This window comes from Octodon degus, unplaced genomic scaffold, assembly GCF_000260255.1.
Source record: "Octodon degus isolate 3935 unplaced genomic scaffold, OctDeg1.0 scaffold00147, whole genome shotgun sequence".
NCBI lineage: Eukaryota > Metazoa > Chordata > Mammalia > Rodentia > Octodontidae > Octodon > Octodon degus.
In genome coordinates, this window is record NW_004524723.1 from 4707932 (window position 1) to 4719442 (window position 11511).

The 11511-nt window shown below is 49.2% G+C and overlaps 1 protein-coding gene across 2 annotated transcripts in view; it reads left to right on the plus strand.

Moving 5' to 3' along the window:
* Adcy5 (adenylate cyclase 5) overlaps window positions 1-11511 on the plus strand; it is a 132107-nt gene that overhangs the window by 577 nt on the left and 120019 nt on the right. The window contains exon 2 of one of the 2 annotated variants that reach the window (XM_004642181.2): window positions 1-727. This exon is cut by the window's left edge and continues 18 nt beyond it. In XM_004642181.2, the coding sequence (XP_004642238.1) occupies window positions 1-727 (727 nt within the window). The remainder of the gene's footprint in view (window positions 728-11511) is intronic. The other variant, XM_023702168.1, reaches the window with a different exon arrangement.

The window sequence follows — 11511 nt, forward strand, 5'->3', positions numbered from 1 at the left end:
CCCTGCGGGTGGCGGCGGCGGTGCCGCGGCTGCGGCGGGCGGGACAGAAGTGCGCCCCCGCTCGGTGGAGTTGGGCTTGGAGGAGCGGCGGGGCAAGGGCCGCGCGCCGGATGAGCTGGAGGCCGGTGCCGTCGAGGGAGGCGAGGGGTCCGGGGATGGCAGCAGCTCGGCGGGCTCGAGCTCCGGGCCCGGCGCGGTGCTGTCGCTGGGCGCCTGCTGCCTGGCCTTGCTGCAGATATTTCGCTCCAAAAAGTTCCCGTCGGACAAGCTGGAGCGGCTGTACCAGCGCTACTTCTTCCGCCTGAACCAGAGCAGCCTCACCATGCTGATGGCCGTGCTGGTGCTCGTGTGCCTCGTCATGCTAGCCTTCCACGCGGCGCGGCCCCCACTGCAGCTGCCTTACCTGGGTGTGCTGGCCGCAGCCGTGGGAGTGATCCTGGTCATGGCCGTGCTCTGTAACCGCGCCGCCTTCCACCAGGACCACATGGGCCTGGCCTGCTATGCGCTCATTGCTGTGGTGCTGGCCGTCCAAGTCGTGGGCCTGCTGATGCCGCAGCCGCGCAGCGCCTCGGAGGGCATCTGGTGGACCGTTTTCTTCATCTACACCATCTACACGCTGCTGCCCGTGCGTATGCGGGCCGCGGTGCTCAGCGGGGTGCTCCTGTCTGCGCTCCACCTGGCCATCGCCCTGCGCACCAATGCCCAGGACCAGTTCCTGCTCAAGCAGGTAGGGGCCCACTTGGCCACAGGGACTGGATTGTGGGGAGGGCAGGCCTCGCCTGATTCCAAAGAAAGGCATCCCACCCTCATCATCTCAAGCAGCCAAGAGCCGACAAGATGACACAGGCCTCTTGACCTCTCTTGTCCCAGTGCTGTCATTTACAAGAGTGCACTTGTCTTATTTATTTGTAACGTTGCCGGCCTGGTAGACAGTACACTCCAAACTATAGCTGTCACTGGTAGAATTCTAGTGAAAAGAAGTGTTGGAGAAAATTACGTGTAGAAATTCCCATCTTTCCCAGAGCTTCTGCCCCTAAATTCGAAGGCCTGATGCGAAAGTGGCCGTGGGATCCAGAGACTTGGGGTAGAGAGACTGTGGGCACACCTTGCCCAGTCTTAGGGAGGAGATAGGAGAACTCTGATGGTAGGTCTCCAGAAGGAGTTTTGGGAGGTGGCAGTGTCCCTGAAGAAGGAGTAACAAGTTTGTTTTGTGTAGCTGACCTGGGCCAGAAGCTTAGGTTGGGAGGTGATCTTTTACAGTGGGTACTTCTGCCATGGCTGGGGGTGGAAGCTTTTTATTCCCGCTGGGACTTGTTGGGCAAACCTAGAACTATGGGTCAAGGAGGAAATGAAACTTATGCCTAGTTAATGGTGGTTCCATGCCTCTGAGATGTAGCATGCTTGCCTTCCTGACTTCAGGGTGATGCAGCCTTTCTGACATCCACAATATCTTCCTTTAGGGTCCTGTTGTCTGTCCCAACACATGGCCCATTCTGTGCCTGGTTGTTTTCATGGTGCTGAGAGAGGCCAGTTTGACCTTGCTTCAGGGGAATGTCTTGACCAAAGAAGGACCTCACTGCACAGCCACCCCTCTTGGTGCCTGCTCCTCTCGTAGAACCTGTAGCATTTCATTGTCACCACCTTCCTTCTCCCCGTGTTTGTTGCCTTCCCTAGACTTTGGTCTTGTTGGGGTGCTCCTGTGTCTCTGCTTCTTGGATGCATACTCCCTTACAGAGAATAGCATTGGTGTGGACTTCAATGTACTGGGCTCTTGCTGAATCTGCAGCATTCATGGAACTTCTCTGGGTTCCAGGTTCTTAATCTAGAGAATGAGAGGATTGATTGTGCCCCTTCTACTCTTCCATTCTCTATACCAAGCCATACCCCTGCAAAAAACCTTCTTTCCAGCTGCATGGGGCTCTTCCCTTCTGCAAGATTAACCGAGAGGTGGACTGGAGCACTTCCTCTCCAGTGTCCCTTGGTTCATCTTCCAGATCAGTGAGTGGAACCTTGCTGGCCGCAGGAATCCTTAGGTATGGATGTTTTCCCTCGTCACTCTTTCTTGCCTAGCATAGAGAATACCTAGTAGTGATTTAACAACTGCTTGTCAGCGTGGTTAGGGTCCAATAAGTGGAGTAGGTGTCAGATTTGTGGTATTAGATTAAAACTTTTCCTGACCTAGCATCAAAAGAAAATAATTTTTAAAACTTTTAGACATTAGATTTGAATTTAGAAGAATCTTTTGATGAATAGTGGTTTGAAAGAGTGACTACTGCTGTTAAGTGCTTCTGAAGGCTCCAACTCTTTTGGCCTGAGAGTCCATGTGCTCAGCCTGGTGTTGTGTCTGCGGGGAGTGTTCCTGATCTGACTGGGTGTGGCTTTTCTGCAGAGGGAAGGGCATGTCAGCCGTGTGGAAAAGCAGAGATTTCCAAGATAACTCAGGGTATTTTCTGAAGCAGACTTGGGACACAGGGTCTGATTACAGCCTTCAGCAATCCTGGACCTCTCATTCAGGAGATTGACATCAGATCCCAGAAAAGGGATTCTGAACTTGGGGTGTTGCAATTCCATTTTAGCATGAAAATGCCATTGCAGTAGTGTCTTTCTGACCTCCCCTCTGGCTCTCCAGGCAAAGTCCTCTCTGTCCCCTCCCTACTCCACCAGCTCCTGCCCCAGTCTTCTTTTACTCACTGTGGACTTGAGAGTTTTCTTTGACTGTAGGATTTTTAGGTGGACTTACACTGCTCTGAGTAAGGTGGACTTACACTTCTCAGTATCTGCTCTGAGCCCAGCAGAGGTGGTTATGAATGGTCCAAGACAAGAGAATATAAACATTCTATCTGGCTTCAGCAAAAACTGTATCTTTTTTTTTTTTTGACGTGATTTGTCTCTGATTATGCAAAATATGTCTCTCTTGAAAGAAGTGTGCTGTGTGGTCCAGGAAACTGAATGACACAGCCTAGCCTTAACTTGTGCCTTGGGTTAGGCCAGAGTGGCAGGCTTTGGGGTGGCTCAAGGTAGACACCATTTTTTTTTTTTCACATGAAGATACCTGTCCAAGGGAAAGGATGGTAGTGAGTGGTTTCTAGTGTTGAGGCTGTGAGACTTGTCCCTTACAGTGCCTTGGTACATGGGAGTCCCTGAGTAAATTATACAGGCATTTCTTCACTTCTTCTCCAATAAGATCAGCCTCTTCTGCCCAGGGCCCAGGTTCTCCATATCATTATCAACCTGTGCATTTTGTTTTTCTCCAGCCTCCTTTATGGCTGGGCTCTATCCTGGGCTCCATTTAGGAAAAAAAAGCATTTGCTGTCTCAACTGGTTGTTTCTACTAAGTAGGCAAGGAAGAGTAAGGTGCGGCAGCCTCTGTGGGATGGTGCTTCTGCCTTCCCTGTCTGTACCTCCAGCTCTCGTCTTCCTCTGGATCTGGCATCTTCCCCCTCTGCCCTTTCCCTCTCCTTGCCTGTGCCTTTCCTCTCTCCTCTTTTTTCCCTGCTCTCCTCCTCCATCCCCCTGTTGCTCTCTGCCCACCTCTCTTTTCCTTAGCCTTTCTGCTTTTCCCCCTTTCCCTCTCCCCTTTTGTGACCATTCAGCCATTCCTCATTCTTGTCTTGCTGTTATCTCATGTGTTCACCAGGGTACAGTAGGAGCGTCACAGGGTTGTTTTTCCTCCTCTTTTGCCTGTCAGAAGTCCCTTTGCTACACCCATACCATAAATAACACTGAAGCATCTGCCAAACACATTCCTCACTTGTGTTAATAGGCTGCAATGATGCTGGAGCCTGTTGCCATAGCAACCTCATTTTTGTTTGACTGTATCCCACTCTGCTACATAAAGCCTCTGTGCACTCACACACAAACAATCACGCTCCCACAACTATTACCCATGCGAAGGTGTCAAAGATTATTTCAGAGACAATGTTTTTGGTCCCCATGGGGTGGGGTGATCCTTTGAGCTCAAGGAGGCCAGTTACACTGCCCAGTGTTACCCTAAGAGGTCAAAATGGATAGAAGAGCTCTTTGAAAAGTAGAGTCCTTATTATTATTATTATTATTTTTTTTTTTTTAGAGTCCTTATTATTAATGGAACCACATTGAACCTGCTGGATGTAGATTCTGACCCCCTCCCACCCCTGGGAGATTGCAGTATGTCCCATCCATATTCTACTCCTTACACCCCCTACTGCTTTGGGAGAAGCTCTGTGATTTCCTGTGTTTCTTCTATCGTGCCTGTTTGAACCCACAACTGTCACCAGTTGTTCCAGCAGTCAGCATGGCACAGGCACTGTGTGGGTGATGTTCTGTGACTGTGAGCATGTGTGAGTGTCTGTGTTGGGAAGGAGGCAAGGGATGCAGCGGGGTGGGGATGTGGACCAAGAATTGATGGCTGTGGCTGTCCCGGAGTGCATGCCTGTGTGTGTGTGTTTCAGGTGCACACATCTGTGCCTGTCTTTCTGTCTAGCTCAGGTGAAGGAGCTGGCTGCAGAAGCCTTTGTTTAACTTGAGATGCTCACAGCTTTGTCCTCTTTGGTCTTGGTGGGTGCTTGGCTTCCTAGGGCCATTAGCCCTTGGATGTGGGGCCTTGATGCCCTTGACCTCTGCCTCCTGAGGGTAGCCCTCTGGGTATACTCACTCCCCTTTCATAGGCTGGGGGCAGGACTTGAGTGGTCAGTTCCTCTGACCCCACAGAGCCCACCTTTTCCTTTCAGAAAACTTTCCTGCTGCTCATCCATGTAGCAGCCCTGAAAAACTGCACTGAAGGGCTACTGGCTGGGCTGGAACTTGGCCTGGAGGCCTGTGTGGGTCACTGAGGCTGTCCCTGGTATGATGCTTAGTGGTGTCAAGTAGGACTCCAATTACTTCCCATCGCCTGCATTTCTAGACAGGAGAAACTTGGCCTTAAGTGTGCTCTAGCAGCAGCAGCAGCAGTCTGGGGTGGGGGTTGACTTTGAATTTGGAGCCAGGAGGAAGGTCCCATCTTGTTCTAGGCTGATTGTATTTGTCACTTGTATGTGTTAATTTTTCTTCCTTTTTTTTTTTTTCCCGAAACAAGGTCTTGCTTTATAGTTCAGACTGGCCTTAACCTCACTATGTAGCCCAGGCTGGCCTTGAACTCAGGTGATCCTGCCTCAGCCACCTGAGTGCTGGGATAATAGGCATGCACCACTATGCCTCGGAATATGTGCTTAATTATATTGCCTTTTTTTTTTTTTCCTGGTGGAACCGAGGATTGAACTCAGGCCCTTACTCTTACCAGGGAAGCGCTTATTCCACTGAGCCATCTCTCCAGCCCTTATATTGCCTTTTTGTTGTGACTTTAATTACATTGCCTTTTTCTCTGGGCAGTTAGGAGGAGCTATAAAGGGGGAGCAGAAGTGACTCCTAGCAAGGGTTCTAGCAGGGCTTTAGGATGGGGGTTTATCCAGGTGCCTTGATTTGTGTGGGGAGGACTTCAAGAACTGTGGTGACTTGGCCCAGGAGCAGACTACTCAGCTGATGTACTTGCGGCAGTGTTCACTGTTAATAATTCAATCTAAGTTTTGATCTGCGAGCCAGAGTGTGAGGTCTGTGTGCTACAGAACGCAGAACAGCGTGCTCATGTTTGTCTGTAGAGGGGACACAGATGATATGTTAAAGCCCATTGTGGAAACTTGCCCAGCCTCACAGAAGTTTTAAAAGTCAGAGTGAGAGTCTTGGACAGAAGTTTGAGTCAGAGGGTAGAGATGACATGCAACAAGGCTGTGGCTCTGGCTGGGGCCAGACCATCCCCTCTCTTGGGAGGTATGAAAGAGGCTGTCACTTTGCTCCAGCCGAAAGAGGAAGAAGGTTACACTCAAGGGAGGCTCCCACGGTTGTGCGAGTCTCTGGCTGGGTAGCTTGTGATCCAGGGTTGCCTGCTTTGGAAGTACCTTGGCTAACTTTATTCATCCTGTAGCAGTTCCACCTTGTAGTCATTTACTTCCCAGGGGCGTAGCCTGTATCAGGAATGGGAAGTTTGCTCTGGGGGCTCCAATACATCATAAATTCTTTGGGTTCAATTACATGCTCCAGTACCTTCTTTTCTCCTCCATGCTTATAGATGGGGGCAGCTGGCTTGTGGAGGGCAGGACCAGCATTCATTTTCTGTCCCAGACACAACACTTCATGGAGGTTCATTAGTAAGCCTACTTTCTTTTTTTGCTTCTCAGTACTCACATGTAAGATGGGAGAGATCTTTCTATAGCACTATTGGGATTTCCAGTTAATAGACAGTAGTCTTAAGGTGAGCTCAAGATTTGGTGTGGCTGTTGGAAAAGACTACGACAGGGCCTTACTTCAGTTTATAAGTGTATCTACCCTATAGGAAGTAAGGTATGTGATTCTAGAATTTAGAGGAAGGTGACAGTTTGGTAAGAAGCTGGAAACTTAGACTTTTTAGGGGGCATCTGAGAGAATGAGGGATATTCAGCTGAGAGAAGAGAATAGCAGATGAGAGATATTCAAATAGTAGCAGGTGAGAAAACTTAATGAGGAAGACAAGGGATTAAAGCTGGAGTCCCAAATATCAGATGTTAGAGGGGGGCTAAAGTTATTTTTGGTTGCCCCCAAAGGCTGCTTTGGGGCAAATGAGTGGAGATAGTAGGTGTATTTCCACTTTAGGGGGGAGGGAGCTTCCCAGTTACTGTGTTTGTGGTCACCCAGCTAGACATTTCTTGGGGTGACAGGCTGCTGGTCAGTTCTGGTGCCCTAGTGGAAGTTTGGGTGGGTGATTGCATCATTGGTTCCTAACATTGTATCATTGTAATCATCTTGGAAATTTCTGAAAAATGCAGACTCTCGGGCCCCAGTAGGACACTGCAGTTTTTTGGTGGTATCCAGGGACCACTTTTTGTATTTGTGTGTGCCTGGGTATTGGACCTGGGACTTTGAGCTTCTTAGGCACATGCTGTAGCACTGAGCTGTCCCTTCAACCTGAATCAGTTTTTGAACAATGTGGATCTAGTTTTCAAAGCTATTCAGTGGTCTTGATGACCCACTCTTGAGCTTGAGACCATTGGCCAAGATGATGGCTCAGGTTATACTCAACTCTGCTGTTGTGTAGCTCAGTGTCTCCAAGAGTCCTGGTTGCACCTAACTTCCACTGTCCTATTCTCTTCCTATGCCCTTCTCAGTGTATTAGTCAGCTTTAATTTTTTTTTTTTTTTTTTTTCAGTACTGGTGGTTGAACCCAGTGCCTTCACACTGAACATCCTCCCCAGCCCTTTTTACATTTTTTATTTGGAGAAAGTCTCACTAAGTTGTTCAAGTAGGAATCAAACTTGTGATCCTCCTGCCTCAGCCTCCCACATGTTACAATTACGCCCATACACCACCATGCCCAGCTATTAGTTAGCTTTTCATTACTGACAGAAGACCCAAGGCAGCGGACTTTATAAAAAGGAAAGATTTATTTAGCTCAGAGTTGTAGATATTCAAGGGCATGATGCATGCACTGGCTCCTTTCCAGTGAGGGGGGACAGCAGTGACAGGAGCCTGTGTAGGAGAAGTGGTCACATAATAAACTAGGAGCAGAGAGATGAGTGAAGCCAAACTCTGTCTTTTTAGTTTTTTATAACAACCCTTTTGTGAGAACTACTATGGAGTTGCACAAGCATTGCCAAGGGGTCACACAAGAAATGCATCACATCCCAGTGATCTAGGACCTTCCTAGGTTCCACCAGGTTGGTGGGAGGCACGCTTTTAACTTTCAGTCACGTGAACCCTTGAGGCGAAAAAAAACCTACTCAAACCATAGGGCCCAGCCTCTGTTTAAAGGAGCAAAACCATGCATCTATGTAGGGGCTAGGGTGGGACCTGGGCTGGTGAGGTGGTACTGGTGTACAGATGCAGATCTTGATAGTGTTGGGTGGTGGTGAAACAGGATAGGGAACCCAGCCCTAAACATGAGTTCTCTTCCACCTTCCTCACCGTTCCAGTCCCCCTTCTCGTTGGAGGCAAAGGCATGTGTGATGCATCATCCTGGGGCAGGGACAGTGGCAAAGAGACCTGGATTGGGTTCCTGGCCTATGCCTTTAATTGCCTGGTAGGTGGATTTGAAAACTACTGAGGAGATGCCAAGAATGGATGATGTAGGGTGGGGAGAAGAAGTCAGCATGGAAGAGTGGGGCAGGAGAGAGGGAGCAATCAGGGATGCAGGAGAGGGTTTGAGATGAGGAGAAGGATTGAAGGCATGGGAGAGGATTGGAGCTAGGAGGGACTTGGAAGTGGGGGTAGGGATGCCTCTGGGAACAATAGAATGTAGTCACAAGAGGAGATAGACAAACGAAACCAGAGACAGTGGCGGCTTTATTCTCCCTGTGGCAGGCCAGCCTCCTGTGTCAGCATGCAGTTGTGACAGCCGCAGCTCCAGCCTCTTGCTCTAGGGGGTTTGCTGCTGCTCCTTCTTCTAGCTGTGAGGCGTCCTGACAGATCTCACACTGTGAGGGCCCTGGTCCCCTTCCCTTAGGTGCTCTGTGGGATTTATCACAAAGCTCACTGTAGTCCTACTCTGCTTTGGGAAGTGGTCCTGAGGGGTTCAGTGTCTGTGTCCATTAGCACTCAGCATGCAGCAGGTACTCAGGAGGGTCTGAATGAATGAAGGGATGAATGACTGGGTGGCGGTGAGCTGCTGTGTGCACGCCGACTCTGGGCTGTGCTAGACCAACGCCTCCACAGAAGGCAGAGCAGAGGCTTTACTGGGAAGCCTGTTTTGGTGGGTTGTAATCCTAACTCTGAGCAGGGCTTCCAAAACCTCCCGCTGCAGTTTCAAATGTGTGCCTAAGGAACGAAGAGCTGTTGCCTGGCGCTGCTGGTGCCGTGCCGCTCCACAGATGTGAAAGCTACCACGAGGTCCTTCTTTCTGCCTTCTCCCCTTCATTCTGATCCCCGTGGATTATTTGGTCCCAGGCACTGTGCTACCCCAGGAGCTGTACAGTTGGTGCACCTTGGGTCCCCACTCATCCAGGACTACGTTAGTCTAATCAGCACTTCATTTGACTCAGTATGGTCTGTGTCATGCACTTAGGAAATATATGCAGGCTTTTCTCTCTCTCTCTCTCTCTCTCTCTCTCTCTCTCTCTCTCTTTGGCATTTTGGGGAAGGGTCTACAGGGTGTTCGGGATCTCACTACTATATCGGACTCATAGTGATTCTGCTGTTTACCGCCTCCCAAGTGCTGGGATTACAGGCGCTTGCCACCACACCCAGTCTCAATTGCTGTCTCAGCACACCCCGGGGGTGGGGCTGGCACTGCAGGCCCAGGGATCCAACCCCAGCCCCTGTGCCTGCTTGCAGGTGGTTTAATCCGCTAAGCTATTTGGCTGGCCCTCAACCTTCTTCAGGTTCTATCTTCAGGTTCTGCATCTGTGGATTGAAGTACTGTGCATGAAAAATACTAAAAAAATTGCATCTGTAGTGACTGGGTACCGATTTCTTTTTTGTGTCATTATTCCATAAGCAATGTAGTACAACAACCAAATGCACAGTGTTACAACGGGTGAGGTAATACAAGTAATTTAGAGATGATTTAACATGCAGGAGGATGTGTGTAGGGTATGTGCGAATATTGCGCTGTTTTATATTCTTGTAAGGGACTTGAGCACCTGCTATTCTGGTACCCAAGCTTGCCCTGGGATCAATCTCCCCAGGATACCAAGGGACAGTCTCTGGAATTCTCAGACTTTAAGACTTTTAATGTTAATGTGCATTAAAAAGTTGCCAAGAGGCAGCTACTGCACACAGGCTTTGTCAAACGTATTTGACTCAGACCATATTTCAGGAACTCACTGGGACAGGGTCGTTAGCATTTGTTGTAGCACACTTCACAGACTCACTGGAGTTCCTCCAGGTCCAGCTGTGGACCTCTGGGTAGGCTGACAAGAGGAGCCTAGGTAAGGATATTTGTTTGGCTGGCTTTCCTCCCGCAGGAAGGAGACTGCCCAGGCTGCGTTGGCTGGCTGCCTGTCTTCAGCACTCATTCTCCATCTGGGTCAGAAATCCTTTATAAAATAGTGACGGGGCAAGGGAGGGACCAGTATTTATCCCCAGTATACCACTGCCTCTTTTGTCTAGCTTCCCTCTCTTGCATTAGTCTCTGTCTGTCTCCCTTACCTCACCCTTCCCTGCACCTTTTCTGGGGATTGAGCCCAGACCACACATACTAACAAGTGCCCTAACACTGTGTAACTTACCCAGCCCCTCTTTTTTTTTTTTTTTCGTGGTATTGGGGATTGAACTCGAGACCTTGCACTTGCGCATGCTGACCCCACTAACTTGCAAACTCCTTGCCTCATCTGTCTGAGTAGTGGGATTTTAAGAGTACACTACCATGTCTGCTTAGGTTCAGTTTATTTTAGGGTTTTCTGTTGGTATTGACTTTGGAGTAGGTGGGTCCTCTGTACAATGACCCTTTGGGGGCCTTGGGCTCTATGCAATGTCTTTCTAGAACTTCTGATCTGGGCACTGACTGTGACTATCTATAGGGAAGTGGCACTGGCCATTCCAACTGGGCTTCCCTAAGTGCTTCCTTCTTTCCCATTCCCACCCTCCAAAAGAAGGTTGCCTCTCAAGAGACTGATTGTGAACAGTGAATGTATATTGAATCTTTACACCTTGGTACTAGGTAAATCTCTTTATGTGGGCAACCTTATTTACTGTTATTGTCAACCTAGTGAGGAAGACATTTATCCTCAGTATACCACTGCAGAATCTGGAATAAGAGAAAGTAAGTAACTTCCCCCAAGAAAGTAACTTCCCATGGCAGGCTGTCACAGGTGGGTCAGGGCTCCCTGCACCTCCCCCACAGGCTCCTTGGGCTTCTGTCTGCCCGACTTTGAGTTCTCTTAGCAGCTGAGGGCTTTCTTTGGGGCTGCTGTTAGAACAGGTCAGAAGTGCTCTTCACTGGCCTTGGGGGTGCTGGTGTGTGAGTGCCCCAACTCCTGGGAGTAGTTGGGGTCTAGTTCTTGGGCTTGTGCTCCATTCTTTCCTCCAGAGGCCTGTAGAAGGATTAAGCTTTAGTTGTTGACAGTTGTAATGGCTTGATAAAATGCCCCCCCGCCCCGATTTTCTTCCCAACCTAGCATCAATTCTTCTAGCACTTCCTAGGTCACCTCCCAGATAAACCACCTGTCCTGGAGTCCTTGTGTCTAGATCATTTTTTAGAGGAATCCAAACAGCATGGAAGAACTGGAATTCTAGCCCCAGTCTGATTTGAACACTTGCAGGGGTGGGGTGGGGGTGGGGGGTGGAGCATTACTGGGGTCGCAAAGCATCAGGTGCCGAACTCTGTGCTTGCCATGTTCCCTCTCTCCTCTCTGATAATATATTTATCACTGGTAGATTGGTCATCAGACTACAGAGTGATATAAAATTTAAAAATCAATTTAAAGGAAGATACATATTTTTCAAAATTTTACTTTTTAAAAATGTGTGCCTTGCTCAACTCTTTCATTGGCACTGTGTTTAGCCGCTGCTGCTGCTTCTGCTTCTGCTTCT